At 43.5% G+C, this 16,367-nt stretch overlaps 2 protein-coding genes across 3 annotated transcripts in view; both read right to left on the minus strand.

The window, feature by feature from the left end:
- LOC137375812 (uncharacterized) overlaps positions 1-9,771 on the minus strand; it is a 78,972-nt gene extending 69,201 nt beyond the window's left edge. For both annotated transcript variants that reach the window (XM_068043299.1, XM_068043298.1), the window contains exons 1-2: positions 9,360-9,771; positions 2,686-2,829 (exon numbers count right to left, since the gene is read on the minus strand). In XM_068043299.1, coding sequence (XP_067899400.1) covers positions 2,686-2,829; positions 9,360-9,557 — 342 coding nt within the window. In that variant the 5' untranslated portion in view covers positions 9,558-9,771. The remainder of the gene's footprint in view (positions 1-2,685; positions 2,830-9,359) is intronic.
- The window catches only part of LOC137375691 (matrin-3-like), a 51,770-nt gene continuing 44,974 nt past the window's right edge, over positions 9,572-16,367 (minus strand). The window contains exons 9-11 of the mRNA XM_068043079.1: positions 15,032-15,087; positions 9,980-10,536; positions 9,572-9,588 (exon numbers count right to left, since the gene is read on the minus strand). Coding sequence (XP_067899180.1) covers positions 9,572-9,588; positions 9,980-10,536; positions 15,032-15,087 — 630 coding nt within the window. The remainder of the gene's footprint in view (positions 9,589-9,979; positions 10,537-15,031; positions 15,088-16,367) is intronic.

A 16,367-nucleotide genomic window follows, 5' to 3' on the forward strand; every position in this document is an offset into this window, starting at 1 on the left:
AATCATCTGCGAACATCCCCACTTCTGACCTTATGATGCAAGAAGGTCATTGATAAAGCAGCTGAAGATGGTTGGGCCTAGGACACTACCCTGAGGAACTCCTGCAGTGATGTCCTGGAGCTCAGATGATTGACCTCCAACAACCACAACCATTTTCCTTTACGCTAGGTATGACTCCAGCCAGCGGAGGGTTTTCCCCCTGATTCCCATTGACCTCAGTTTTGCTAGGGCTCAGTCAAATGCTGCCTTGATGTCAAGGGCAGTCACTCTCACCTCACCTCTTGAGTTCAGGCCTTTTGGCCATGTTTGAACCAAGGCTGTAATGAGGTCAGGAGCTGAGTGGCCCTGGCGGAACCCAAACTGAGCTCCACTGAGCAGGTTATTGCTAAGCAAGTGCCGCTTGATGGCACTGTTGATGACACCTTCCATCACTTTACTGATAGAGAGTAGGCTGATGGGGCGGTAATCAGCCGGGTTGGATTTGTCCTGCTTTTTGTGTACAGGACATACCTGGCCAATTTTCCACATTGCAGGGTAGATGCCAGTGTTGTAGCTGTACTGGAACAGTTTGGCTAGGGGCGCGGCAAGTTCTGGAGCACAGGTCTTCAGTACTATTGCTGGAATATTGTCAGGGCCCATAGCTTTTGCAGTATTCAGTTCCTTCAGTCGTTTCTTGATATCACGTGGAGTGAATCGAATTGGCTGAAGTCTGGCATCTGTGATGCTGGGGACTTCAGGAGGAGGCCAAGATGGATCATCAACCAGGCACTTCTGGCTAAAGATTGTTGCAAATCCTTCAGCCTTATCTATCACTGCTGAGTGAATCCAGATAACACTGTAACCAATCAGTTCCACAGACTGTCGACGTACAAGCACTATCCAATACCGCACAGTTGAACAAATCCACAACCAACACATTCATCATCGGACTAAAACTCCTTGTGACTAGCACAATTTGTTCAGATCCATCAGTATCTTTCTCTTCTGCCTCAGAATTCTCTGCGTCATGTATTATTTCAAAGACTATGTCCCTCGGCTTAGGGCAGTTCATTGCACAATGATACTTTGAATCACATCTGTAGCACCTATTAACTCTTCCTTGGGCATTCCTGGGAATCATTCGCCTATGATTGCAATTCCAATTCTGTCTTCCAATGTAATATTCAGACCTGCTAAAGGTGCTTTCATCCTCATTCTTCCTGTCTTTAACTCTTCCATTGTACCTATGCCTGCTTCCAGTCTCTGGATTACTCCTAAATCTTGTTAACATTGAGTGCTCCATTCTTTGCATCACCGCAGAATGCCCCACTTGCTCGACCAGGACTGCAGGAAATGACGGTTTCTCCAGGAATACTCTTTAAGCCCGCGGACATTTGGTCCAACAGGGAGTCTTTGTCCAAGAACCAAACCCCAGTTAGAACCAGGAGCCTGTCCATATGCGACACCCTAGGACAATCTAGCAATTTAAAAGCTAGCTAACCAGGGATCTCCAAACTGAACTTCCTTAATCTTCTATACAGTCTGTTCAAGTCCAAGATATATTCCTCCACTGAAGAACCATCTGTTTTCCAAAATCTATCACAGTATGACCATGTCTCACACTCATTCAATAGGTCATCTTTATTGTAAATTTCATCCAAGAATTCTAACAGAAGATCCAACCCTTCATCAGTATCCAACTGACGAGCATCCAGTTCAGAAAACACTTTACTTCTGATTTTACTTTTGGTACTAAGTGAATGCCAAGGCCATACCTTGTTTCCTTTTTGGTAGAAATGCAACCCCTGTCCACATATCCACTTCATTCTTCCACTGGTCATATGGTTCAGACTCCTAGAACACCGGAGGGTAATCATACTCTGACAATTTGCACTTGCTCTCTAACATATTTTTCACAATAGCCCTAGAGATTTTAGTTTTCCATCCCAAAAATATTTCCTACTTTCCAACCTTTAGGCAACCATTCTCTGCTACCATGCTAAATTCCAGAAAGCTTGTTCTGGAAAGATAATGTTGGAGCTTATATTTACTCAGTTTCACATTTACTGTGCGGAGTAAAAGGATTACAAACATGTAGCGCCTCACTCAAGACCTCCCCCAGTCCCAGTGATTGCCTGCTTATAAGTGCTCAGCTCAAACCCCAATTAACACCCTTCACATGCATACAATCAAACCATTGACACACAATTAACAGATTAACATTGAGATATCTACGAGCCTTCAACAAACATCAAAGCCTGAGCCAACCTTAAATATATGTAAAACTTCCTTATTTTGTATAATACAGGCCTTTTTCCTAATAAAGATACGCAATTTGGAATCAGAAAGTTTTCCTTTTTGTTGTTAAAGTTCTCCTAAACCATGTATGAACTCTAGATCTGGTTTAACTGTAGATCCATAATCGTCTGATATGTAATAAACCATGTCTTTAGAAGAAAATAATTTATGTTCCAATAAAAAACTGCAGGCAAAGAGTTTATTTAATAAAATATAAAATTTGAAGTGTGGAGATAAAAAAGCATTTCCATAAATTAAAGAATAAAATCAGCTTGCTCCTTTTGACCCTACAGAGCAGGGGAAGACATCAACCTCATATAGATAATGTTACACATAATTTTCCCTGTGGAATAACAGTAATTTTAATTATTGCTGAAAAAGCAAGGAATGATACTTTCTTGGTTATACCTGGTTCACATGCTTCATCACTGCGCAAGTCTGAACTTTCCCAAACTTAGCACCAAGTTTTCCAATCGCAATATTTGAATAACCAGTGGGGGGAAGGTTCTCAAGTAACACCATCCGGTTCTCTGGACAATCTTCCTTCTGTTTCTAGATAGAAAGTGAAAGAAACCATATTAGAATCAGGGATGGAATTAACTATTAATATTAAGCTTTTAATCATTTTGCCTTTTTAACTTTAAAGTTTCTAATACAGATTTATTGGAGGACACCTTTCTGAGGTGGTGACTGAGTAACATTGCTGCATGTAAGCAAAGGGAACAAGGCCCTGGGCACAGCTGATACTGAAATGCAGAGGAATATCTGGAAAATTAGAATTAGAATTAGAATATTACAGCGCAGTACAGGCCCTTCGGCCCTCGATGTTGCGCCGATCATCTGACCTACACTATTCCATTTACATCCATATGTCTATCCAATGACCACTTAAATGCCCTTAAAGTTGGCGAGTCTACTACTGTTGCAGGCAGGGCGTTCCACGCCCCTACTACTCTCTGCGTAAAGAAACTACCTCTGACATCTGTCCTATATCTTTCACCCCTCAACTTAAAGCTATGTCCCCTCGTGTTTGCCATCCTCATCCGAGGAAAAAGACTCTCACTATCCACCCTATCTAACCCTCTGATTATCTTGTATGTCTCTATTAAGTCACCTCTCCTCCTCCTTCTCTCTAACGAAAACAACCCCAAGTCCCTCAGCCTTTCCTCGTAAGACCTTCCTTCCATACCAGGCAACATCCTAGTAAATCTCCTCTGCACCCTTTCCAAAGCTTCGACATCCTTCCTATAATGCGGTGACCAGAACTGCACGCAATACTCCAGGTGCGGCCTCACCAGAGTTTTGTACAGCTGCATCATGACCCCGTGGCTCTGAAACTCGATCCCCCTACTAATAAAGGCTAACACACCATATGCCTTCTTAACAGCCCTATTAACCTGGGTAGCAACTTTCAGGGATTTATGTACCTGGATACCAAGATCTCTCTGCTCATCTACACTACCAAGAATCTTCCCATTAGCCCAGTACTCTGCATTGCTGTTACTCCTTCCAAAGTGAATCACCTCACACTTCTCCGCATTAAACTCCATTTGCGATCTCTCAGCCCAGCTCTGCAGCCTATCTATGTCCCTCTGTACCCTACAACACCCTTCGACACTATCCACAACTCCACCGACCTTCGTGTCATCCGCAAATTTACTAACCCACCCTTCTACACCCTCATCCAGGTCGTTTATAAAAATGACAAACAGCAGTGGCCCCAAAACAGAACCTTGCGGTACACCACTAGTAACTAAACTCCAGGATGAACATTTGCCATCAACCACCACCCCTGTCTTCTTTCAGCTAGCCAATTTCTGATCCAAAGCTCTAAATCACCTTCAACCCCATACTTCCGTATTTTCTGCAATAGCCTACCGTGGGGAACCTTATCAAACGCCTTACTGAAATCCATATACACCACATCCACGGCTTTACCCTCATCCACCTGTTTGGTCACCTTCTCGAAAAACTCAATAAGGTTTGTGAGGCACGACCTACCTTTCACAAAACCGTGCTGACTATCGCAAATGAACTTATTCTTTTCAAGATGATTATAAATCCTGTCTCTTATAACCTTTTCCAACATTTTACCCACAACCGAAGTAAGGCTCACAGGTCTATAATTACCAGGGCTGTCTCTACTCCCCTTCTTGAACAAGGGGACAACATTTGCTATCCTCCAGTCCTCCGGCACTACTCCTGTCGACAATGACGACTTAAAGATCAACAACAACGGCTCTGCAATCTCCTCCCTGGCTTCCCAGAGAATCCTAGGATAAATCCCATCTGGCCCAGGGGACTTATCTATTTTCACTCTTTCCAAAATTGCTAAAAAGTGTTGCATTCTTCTGCAGTGATGATAAACCCATGTTAGTAAGAAGAAAAATAAAGCACCAAAAATTAAGACTAATGAATAGTAGTTGAGGCTAAAATTGCAGCGGTTTGATTGGGCCATTCAAATATAATTGCTTGGTTTTGTAGTTAAGTGTTCTATACATTCCAGAGTATGTATTTTGTTTTATTGCAATAGTGGCTGCAGCATTGCACTTCCAATCAATATCCCATTGGACAGCAGATTTGACACAAAATTTTGACTCCTGTTCTAGCAGTATTAGGTCAGCCACACAAACAAAGAACATTAATCATATTGTTACGACTGAGGCAAGAGGAGTGGCACTGTCTTTCTCTAGTTTCATTTATCCACAGATCACAACATATATTTAAATATTTATCCAGTTACTGATACAGCCAATTATACACTCTATTTTTATTTCAGAGTAAAATCCACCAACCAAGTTTCTTTAATAAACAAAATTATCAATTTATTATAAAACAAGGCGCATGCAGTAAAGATGCAATGCATTAACACGCAGACTGAAATATAAAAGTTTTCTTCTAACATAGCCCAACACACACACGCGTTAAAGAAAAAGTAGAGGTTTTCTCTGCAGAGATCGCTTTACAAAAAAAGACCAAAGAAATGGCTAAATACTTGCTAATTCTTGAAGGAAAATGATAAGATATGGAATGATATTAGTTGTCCCTTTTCTGGCGTCACCAATACGCGTAGATGACTGTCACTTTTTTTTGGATCTTTTTGGAGCAGTTCTCTTCAGGTGAGGTCAAGGCTTAGTCTGACAGGCTTTCTAGGAGAAATGCGGCATCATGGGTTTCAGCACTCTGGATTCTCAGGGTTTCTCAAAGAGATGGAGAAAGAATGAGCTGGGTGCTTCTCTCAGCAGGCTGAAAACCCAACTGACTCAAAACAATATCCAAACCGAAACCAACTCGACCACCATAAACCTTGACATGTCACTTCTCCGTAAACAACTCCCATAGTCAGAAGGCACCTGTTTACTTAGCTGAAGACATGTGACTTCCAGTAAGTGTTTTTAAACAAAGTCCTTCCAGTGACCTTTAAATCAAAAACAAAGTCCAGCATCTATGGAAGCACTTTAGTTCTCCAAAGGAATCAATTTTCACAATTTTAAAATACGAGTCCTCACAAAAATAATAAAATCTGGAAGTACTTTCATAACACTGCCATCCTTGGAGGAATGAAGCATAATTTATAAATGTGTTTCATTATAAAGAGTGGAAAAAAACAGAAAATGAAAAAATTAAAACACATTGACACACCCATTCTCATTCACTCTTTACTTGTAACTAATACAGTTCTGCTTTGTACCATCTTTGAACTCAGATAACTCAAAGCAAAGTTAAACTCTGGACAAAGTATCAGCAATTACATTATTTTTCCCCATAGTGTGGATAATCTTTAAGTGATAGGGCTGCAATAGTAAACTCCATCAGAATAGTCTGGCATTCTGGTTTCGGAATTTTTCCACAAAGGTTAGAGGGTTATGATCAGTATATAAGTGCCTTGCTATAATGTCTTTTATAATAGCTTCTAACATTTTCCCGATGACTAATGTTAAGCTAACTGGCTTGTAGTTTCCTGCTTTCTGTCTCCCTTTTTGAATAAAGAAGTTACATTGTTTATTTTCCAATCTAATGGAACCTTCCCCGAATCTAGGGAATTTTGAAAAATTAAAACCAACGCATCAACTATCTCACTAGCCACTTCGTTTAAAACCCTAGGATGAAGTCCATCAGGACGCAGGAACTTGTCAGCCCACAGCTCCAACAATTTGCTCAGTACCACTTCCCTGGTAGTTTTTGTAATTTTCTTGAATTCCTCCTATCCATTTCCTCATTTACAGCTATTTCTGGGACGTTACTTGCATTCTCTATGGTGAAGACCGATGCAAAATACCTGTTCAATTCATCTGCCATCTCCTTATTTTCCCTTATTAATTCCCCAGACTCACTTTCTGTAGTACCAATGCTCACTTTGTTAATTCTTTTCTTATTTAAATATTTATAGAAACTCTTACTATCTGTTTTTATATTTATAGCGAGCTTTCTCTTGTACTCTGATTTTTCCCTCTTAATCAATCTTTGAGTCATTCTTTGCTGTTTTTTATATTCTGTCCAATCTGCTGACCTGTCACCCATCTTTGTGCAATTATAAGCTTTTCTTTAAGTTTGATACCATCTTTAACTTTTTTTTAGTTAACCACAGATGGTGGGTCCTCCCCTTGGAATTTTTCTTTCTCGTTGAAATGTATCTATTCTGTGTATTCTGAAATATTCCCTTAAATGTCTGCCACTGCATCTCTATTGACCTATCCCTTAACCTAATTTGTCAGTTCACTTTTACTAGTTCTGTTTTCATGCCCTCATAATTACCCTTATTTAATTTAAAATACTAGTCTTAGACCCACTCTTCTCTCCCTCAAACTGAATGTAAAATTCAATCATATTATGATTGCTACTGCCTCGGGATATCTTCACTATGAGGTTATTAAGTAATCATATCTGGTACAATACCAGGTCTAGTATAGCCCGCTCTCTGGTTGTCTCCAGAACATGCTGATCTAAGAAACTATCCCGAAAACATTCTATGAACTCCTCATCTAGACTACCTTTGCCCATCTGATTTTTCCAGTCTATATATAGATTAAAATCTCCCATGATTATCGCTGTACCTTTCTGACAAGCTCCCATTATTTCTTCCTTTACACCCCATCCTACTGTGTGGTTACGGTTAGGGACCTGTACATCACTCCCACAAGTGACTTCTTGCCTTTTTCCATTTCTCACCTCGACTCAAACTACTTCTACTGGTTTTCTGAACTTAGTTCACCCCTCTCCATTGTGCTAATACCACCAACAATTAATAGAGCCGCCCCTCCATCTTTTCTTAGCTCCCTGTCCTTCCTAAATGTCATGTATCCTTCAACAGTTAGGTCCCAATCTATGTTATCCTGCAGCCATGTCTCTGTAATGGCCATCAGATCATACTTATTTATTTCTATTTGCAGTATCTGTTTTGTTTAAAATACTACGTGCATTCAGATACAGAGCCTTTAGTTTTGTTCTTTTATTATTTATGTAACCTCTAGCCTTATCTGCTGATTTACTCTTAGATTTGTACTCACTTTCCCTTCCTATCACAGACTGTTTATCTTTTTCCATATTAATACCTTTCTCTCTTGTCTTGTCTCTAGTCTTTGATTTACCACATCTTCCCAAATTTGATCCCGTGGTTTGCTAGAACACTGGTCCCAATACAGTTCAGGTGTAGACCATCCCAACGGTACAGCCAGCACTTTCCCCAGTACTGGTGCCAGTGCCCCACCAACCAGAACCCACTTCGACCACACCAGTCTTTGAGCCATGCATTCATTTCTCTAATCTTATTTGTCCTATGCCAATTTGCACATGGCTCAGCTAATAACCCAGAGATTATTATTTTTGAGGTTCTGCTTCTTAATTTGGTGTCAAGTTTCTCATACTGAATATGCAGAACCTCTTTCCTTGTCCTGCCAGTCGTTGGTACCTACATGGACCACGTACAACTGGATCTTCCCCTTCCCAATGTAAGTTCCTCTCCAGCCCTGAGCAGATGTCTTGATCTGGTACCGAGGAGGCAACACAGCCTTCTGGACTCCCGTTCTTGTCTCTGCAGAGAACAGTGTCAATCCCTTTCACTATACTGACTATACTGTCCCCTAATACCACTATTTTCCAGTTTGCTCCCCCTGCTTGAACGGCTTCCTGTACCATGGTGCCATGGTCAGTCTGCTCATCCACATTACAGCCCTCGCTCTTGCCCATACAAGCTGCAAGAACATCGAACTTGCTGCTCAATTGCAAGGGCTGAGAATGCTCCACTCCCACCTTCTCAATTCCCTCATCTGCCTGACTCGCAGTCGCACTTTCCTATCCCTGACCACTGACAAAATCAGATGATCCTATCCTAAGGGGTATGACTGTCTTCTGGAACAAAGTATCTAGGTAACTTGACCCCTCCCTGATGCATCGCAATGTCTGCCGCTCGGGCTCCAGCTCATCTGCTCTGATCCAAAGCTCCTCATGCTGCAGACACTTACTACTGATGTGGTTGCCACGGATTGCCATAGCATCCAAGAGCTTCCACATACTGCAGCCACGACACAATTCCTGTCCTGCCATCTTTACTGTGTTAATTCAATTCATTTTTCTTAATTAATTTATAGTTCCCCTCTTCCCCAAACTCCCTCACTCACCAAACCCCCTTCTTGACACTCCGTGCACTCAAGCAGCACTCAGTGCAGACACCTGTGCTTAAAGGTAATTTTCCACAACCACAATTTTGAGACCAGTTTCATTCCAGTTATTTAAGGTCAAAATATCACTCCTAATTCCAATTCCACAATATCTTTTGTAACAAAATTATTGCGAATGGGACCATTTTGTCCTTAAATTAAGCCTTAAATCTTGCCATCAAGGTACATTGTTACAAATAACTATTATCTGCTTCCAACTTTTTTTTTTAATGATTTCTCTGATATAAGTAGAGCACTCAAACAATGTCCAGATATCAACACAAAATATACTGTGTATGGTCCGTTGAACCTTTCACTTCGTCCTTCATATCAGCAACCTCTTGCAACCAAAATATGAAGCATAGCTGCAGTGTGGAGTGAGAACCCAAAAATGTAATTTAAAGAAAACAGCCCAGCGTCTTTTACCTTCATCAACATTGACTCTTGCAGACTCATTTCTGCATCAACTCGAGTGTCAGTTTCTTTCATTTCATCCTTGGCTTCATTCTGTGAAATCTCTAGAATATCATCATCCGATTCATACTTTTCCATCAAATCTTCAAGTTCTGAGTCGCTCCCCAAAAATGGAATAACAGTATCCTCTAGAAGCTCCTCTGATTTCATCTCTACATCATTAGTTATTTCAGGCTCCTTACTGTCCTCTGAAATATAGCGTTCATATTTTTCCCATTCTGCACTCTCTGCGTTTACATAGCTTTCCCACTCGGCACTCTCTGCATTTTCATAGCTTTCCCACTCGACACTCCCCGCGTTTTCATAGTTTTCCCACTCTCTCTCTCTACTGCCTCCCCGCTCCACCCTCTCGCTGCTGCCTCCCCGCTCCACCCTCTCGCTGCTGCCTCCCCGCTCCCCCCTCTCGCTGCTGCCTCCCCACTCCCCCCTCTCGCTACTGCCTCCCCACTCCCCCCTCTCGCTACTGCCTCCCCACTCCCCCCTCTCGCTACTGCCTCCCCACTCCCCCCTCTCGCTACTGCCTCCCCACTCCCCCCGCTCGCTACTGCCTCCCCACTCCCCCCGCTCGCTACTGCCTCCCCGCTCTCCTCGCTGACTGCTGCCTCCCCGCTCCCCTCTCTCAATGCTTGCTCCCTGCTCTCCTCTCTCGCTGCTGCCTCTCCGCAACCCTCTTTCATGGCTGTCCCTCCGATCAGCCCTCTCGCGACTGCCCCTACGCTCTCCTCTCTCGTGGCTGTCTCTCCGCCCTCCTCTCTCGTGGCTGTCCCTCCGCCCTCCTCTCTCACGACTGGCCCATCTCACTCCTCTCTCACGGCTGGCCCCCTGCACTCCTCTGCCACGGTTGGCCCTCCGCAATCTTCTCTCGCGACTTCGCCGCTGTATTATTTTACGACTTCTCCGCTCTACTCTTTCACGTCTTCTGCGCTGCATTCTTTCACGGTTTCTGCGCTGTATTGTATCATAACTTTCAAAATTTTTCCACTCTGCTGTTTCACTGCTCTCATCAGAACTCTTGGTCTCTGCTCTTTCACTACTTTCAGAGCTTCTCCTCTCTCTTTCAGACGTTGAGTACTTCTTCAAATCACCAGGTTTATTCTTCAAGATGGGGCCGAGAAAACATTCTCTTGCACTGTAAAGGAAAAAAAAACTGATTGCACACAAAATTATACTGTCTTATTTTGGCCATTTACATTTAGTCTGGCTATTCAAATCCTCCCAGAGAAACAGCAGTTCTCATAATTATTTCCCATATGCACCCCACTTAGTTATATCAATGGCCAGGTTGTGGATGACAATGCCATTAAGCATTTGGTTCAATATCCAACAAAGGAACAGGTTGTAGCTTTTTTTGTTCTTTCATTCAAATGTTCTCCCCCTCCTCACTTGGACCAAGATATCATCTCAGAGTCTGCTTTCATGGGCAGACTGCCCTCCAGTACCTCACCCAGCCTTTTTTTTAATTCTTTCACAGGATGCAGCCGTTGCTGGCTTTGCCAGCATTTATTGTCCATTTCTAATTGCCCTTAAGGTGGTGGCGGCAAGCCGCCTTCTTGAACCGCTGCAGTCCGTGTGGTATAGGTACACCTACAGTGCTGTCAGAAAGGGAGTTCCAGGATTTTACCCAGCAACAGTGAAAGAACGGCGATATAGTTCCAAGTCAGAATGGTGTGTGGCTTGGAGACGAACTTGCAGGTGGTGGTGTTCCCATGCGTCTGCTGCCCTTGTCCTTCTAGGTGGTAGAGATCACGGGTTTGGAAGATGCTGTCAAAAAAGCCTTCGTGAGTTGCTGCACTGCATCTTGTAGATGGGACACACTGCTGCCACTGTGTGTCAGTGGTGAAGGGAGTGAATGTTGAAGGTGGTGGATGGGGTGCCAATCAAGTGGGCTACTTTGTCCTGGACGGTGTTGAGCTTCTCGAGTGTTGCAGCTGCACTCATCCAGGTAAGCAGAGAGTTTTCCATCATACTCTTGACTTGTGCCTTGTAGATGGTGGACAGGCTTTGGGGAGTCAGGTGGTGAGTTACTCGCTGCAGAATTCCCGGTCTCTGACCTGCTGTTGTAGCCACAGTATTTGTCCAGTCGTGAATGGTGGTGCACAAACAAACAACTAACCGGACAAGGAGGCTTCACAAATATCCCCATCTTCAATGATAGGGAAGCCTACCATGTCGGTTCAAAAGAAAAGGCTGAAGCATTTCCAACTATCTTCAGCCAGAAGTGCTGAGTGCATGATCCATCTCGGCCTCCTCCTGAGATCTCCAGCATCACAGAAGCCAATCTTCAACCAATTTGATTCACTCCATGTGATATCAAGAAACAGCTGAATGTACTGGATACTGCAAAAGCCATGGGCCCTGAGAACATTCCGGCAACAGTGCTGAAGACTTGTGCTCCAGAGTTGGCTATGCCCCTAGCCAAGCTGTTTCAGTACAGCTATATGGCTGGTCCAGTTCAGTTTCTGGTCAATGGTAACCCCCAGGATATTGATAGTAGGGGATTCAGCGATGGTAATACCATTGAATGTCAAAGGAAGATGCGTAGATTCTCTCTTGTTAGAGATGGTTATTGCCTAGCACTTGTGTGGCGCGAATGTAACTTGCCACCCATCAGTCCAAGCCTGAATGTTGTCCAGGTCTGCTTCAGTACCTGAGGAGTCACTGAACATTGCACAATCAGCGAACATCCCCACTTCTGACCTTATGAAGGAGGGAAGGTCATTGATGAAGCTGCTGAACGTGGTCAGGGCTAGGACACTACCCTGAGGAACTCATGCAGCAATGTCCTGGGACTCAGATGACTGACCTCTCCCCTACAGCAACAACCGCAACCATCTTCCTTTGTGCTAGATATGACTCCAACCGTTGTGAGTTTTCCCGATTCCCTTGACTCCAGTTTGGCTAGGGCTCCTTGATGCCACACTCGGTCAAATGCTGCCTTGATATCAAGGGCAGTCACTCACACCTGACTTCTTGAGTTCATCTCTTTTGTCCATGTTTGAACCAAGGCTGCAATGAGGTCAGGAGCTGAGTGGACCTGGCGTAACCAAAACTGAGCATCAATGAGCAGGTTATTGCTGAGTAAAGGCCACTTTATTCAGAGTAGACTGATAGGGCGGTAATCGGCTGGGTCGGATTTTTTCTGCTTTTTGTGTACTGGGCAATTTTCCACATTGTTGGGTAGATGCCACTGTTGTAGCTGTAATGGAACAGTTTGGCTAGAGGCACGGCCAGTTCTGGAGAACAGGTCCTCAATACTATTGCCGGAATGTTGTCAGGGCTCGAGGCCTTTGCAGTATCCAGGGTGTGCAGCCATTTCCTGCTATCACATGGAGTGAATCAAATTGGCTGAAGACTGGTATCTCTGATGCTGGGGACCTCAGGTGGAGGCCGAGATGGATGGAAATGCTTCAGCCTTTTCTTTTGTACTGATGTGCTAGGCTCCCCCATCATTAAGGATGGGGATAATTTGTGAAGCCTCCTTGTCCCGTTAGTTGTTTAATTGTGCACCACCATTCACGACTAGATGTGGCAGGAGTGTAGATGTGATCCATTGGTTGTGGGATCAATTAGCTCTGTCTATCGCATGCTGTTTACGCTGTTTGGCTCGCAGGTAGTCCTGTGTTGTAGCTTCACCAAGTTGACACCTCATTTTGAGGTAGGCCTGGTGCTGGTCCTGGGATGCCCTACTGCACTCTTCAATGAAATAGAGCTGATCCCCCAACTTGATAGTAATGGTAGAGTGTGCCATATGCCGAGCCATGAGGTTACAGATTGCAGTTGAGTACAATTCTGCTGCTGTTGATGGTCCAAAGCACCTCATAGATGCAGAGTTTTGAGTTGCCAGATCTGTGTGAAATTTATCCCATTTAGCATGGTGGTACTGCCACAGAACATGATGGAGGGTATCCTCAATGTGAAAACAGGACTTTGTATGACTGAGCGTTGGTCACTCCTACCAAGACTGTCATGGACAGATGCATCAGCAACAGGTAGACTGTTGAGGACAAGGTCGAGTAGGTTCTTCCCTCTTGTTGGCCCCCTCACCATCTGCTGCAGACCAAGTCTAGCAACTATGTCCTTTAGGGCTCGGCCAGCTCAATCAGTAGTGGTGCTACCAAGCCACATGGTGATGGACATTGAAGTCCCCCACTCACAGTACATTCTGTGCCCTTGCCACCCTCAGTGCTTCTTCCAAGTGCTGTTCAACATGGAGGAGTACTGATTTATCAGCTGGGGTTGGGGGGTAGGGGAGAGGTAGGTGGTAATCAGCAGGAGGTTTCCGTGCCCATGATTGACCTGATGCTATGAGACTTCATGGGGTCCACAATCAATGTTGAAGACTCCTAGGGCAACTCCATCCCGATCGTATACCACTGTGCCGCCACCTCTGGTGGGTCTGTCCTGTCAGTGGGCAGAACAGGGATGGTGATGGTGGTGTCTGGGGCAGTGTGTGTGAGGTATGAGTCCATGAGTATGAGTATGACTATGTCAGACTGTTGCTTGACTAGTCTGTTGGAAAGCTCTCCAAATTTTGGTACAAGCCCCCCAGATGTTAGCAAGGAGGACTTTGCAGGGTCGACAGGGTTTGGTGTGCCATTGCCGTTCTGGTGCCTAGGTTGATGTGGGTGTTTTGTTCAGTTTCATTCCTTTTAGACTTTTCTGTAGTGGTTTGGCACAACTGAGTGGCCATTTCAGAGGGCATTTAAGAGTCAACTACATTGCTGTGGCTCTGGAGTCACATGTAGACCAGACAAGGTAAGCACAGCAGATTTCCTTCCCTAAAGCGCGTTAATGAACCAGATGGGTTTTTATAATAATCAACAATGGTTTAGTGATCACCACTACTTAGACTAGATTTTTTTAAAATTCCAGTTTTATTAATTGAATTTAAATTCCACCAGCTGCCATGGTGGAATCTGAACCAGTGTCCCGAGAGCCTCTGGATTGCTAGCCCAGTGACATTACCACTATGTCACCACCTTCCCCCATAACCTGATTATTCTTATGCACAGTGACCATCAGTAGGTTATTCAACTGGCAAGGCAGGACTAACTATAGAGCTCAATAGTAGATTTTCTAGCAGGATCACTAGATTGTGATTATGGGAGATGATCCTGACTGATCTTCTCCTGTAGCCTAAACATTCTTCACATTAAGTTTAGAGGAGAGATGTGGCAGTGCAACTCACTAGGGCTGCCATGCATTCCTGCAATACTGGTTCATCCCATGAACCCACTGTACAACTGAACTGCCAGTTCTATACCAACATAGGGAGGTGCCTAGCAGCAGCACATGCCCAACAATCAAGGGGGTGACAGAGAGTTATCACTATGGCACTTAGACAAGGCTTCAACAGCTGAAGCAGGAGCAGGAAAGGCTAAAGGCTGGGGCCAGGCTACTTGAAATTCATGCTCAACTAGTCAAGGGATGGAACTGAAAAACATACACGTATACCACTACGAAAAAAAATTTGCAATTTATATTTACTATATTAACCCAATATCCATCTACTTTTAACCTTAATGGTCACAATTCCAAGGCTGCGAACACTAAAATATTCATTACCTTTAAAATGTGTAATGTGGGACTGAAAATCTGGATAAGCACACAAATATTGTACTTACCTGATATCTGCTTGATTTACTTTATTCAACATCTCTTCAATCTTTGCAGACGGTTTCTGAAAAAAAAATCATCCACACTAGTTGAGAGCATTAAAGCATGATGATGATATAAGGATCTGGAGCACCTGGTTGGGGCATGGGTAATTTCATTTTCCAGACATATCTCCAGGAGATTTAAGTAATTTGGAGAGAGTTCATGACAGTTGAAGTTGTAAACAGTAGATTGGAAAGAATAGGCTCATGGGGCAAAGTAGCTTTCATAATCTAATTGTATATCTAATTTTATTATGCTGTGAAACATTAGGGAGGATGAGAGTTTCCTGAATTGTGTGTTCCAGGAGGTGGCCACACCACAGGCAGAGAGAGTTCAGGATAGTAGATGGGATTCTTGGGACATTGGGACCTGTACTGGGGCAGGAAGCAGCTATTTAAAAGGGATGGGGTGCACCTCAACAGGACTGGAAACAATATCCTCACAGGGAGGTTCACTAGCGTGGTTGGGGAAGGTTTCAACTAAATCCGCAGGGGGATAACAACAGCATATAGAAAGAGATTGAGGGGAGATCTGATAGAGGTGTACAAGATTATGCCAGGTTTATATAAAGGTAGACGAAGAAAAGCTATTCCCATTAGCTGATGGTACAGATTTAAGGTTTTGGGCAAGAGATGCCATGGGGCGGGGTTGAAGGAAGAATGTTTTTATGCAGCAAGTGGTAATGACCTGGAACTCGCTGCCAATGAGGGTGGTAGAAGTGGAGATGAAATAATTTCAAAAGGAAATTGGATGGGCAGTTGAGGGATATAAACTTGCAGGGCTACAGGGATCAAGTGGGGAATGGAACCAATTGGATTGCTCTCCAAAGAACCAGCAGGACCCGATGAGCCGAATGGCCTTCTTCTGTGCTATAATGACTCCATAGCTCTGACATTATATTGTGGATTCACATAACACTATGCAGGGAAAGGAAATGTTGAATTTGCAATATTTTGATTTTTAAATAAACAATTTCAAAACTCTCCTTCAAATGGTAAGTTATGTTTTTTACATTATATTGCCATGAAGGGAAATAAACTATACAGCTCAAATCATTCTCATGTTTTGTGTGTGTTACCAAGTCCCCTAGGATAATGGCTTTCACATTTTTATGATGTTGGAAAGCCCCTGAAAAACTGACACACTTTTGGGTCCTCCTGAAAATATTAGCATACTCCCAGAAACCCATGGAAAATATTGAAATGCTTCCAGTCACACTCTGCTCCAAAAGTAGAATGAAAATTGGTAAAATACCTTCAAGCAAAATATGCTGCAGAGTAAATGCAACCAAAGTAGGAAAAA

The sequence above is a fragment of the Heterodontus francisci genome, chromosome 12, assembly GCF_036365525.1.
Source record: "Heterodontus francisci isolate sHetFra1 chromosome 12, sHetFra1.hap1, whole genome shotgun sequence".
Classification (NCBI taxonomy): Eukaryota; Metazoa; Chordata; class Chondrichthyes; order Heterodontiformes; family Heterodontidae; genus Heterodontus; species Heterodontus francisci.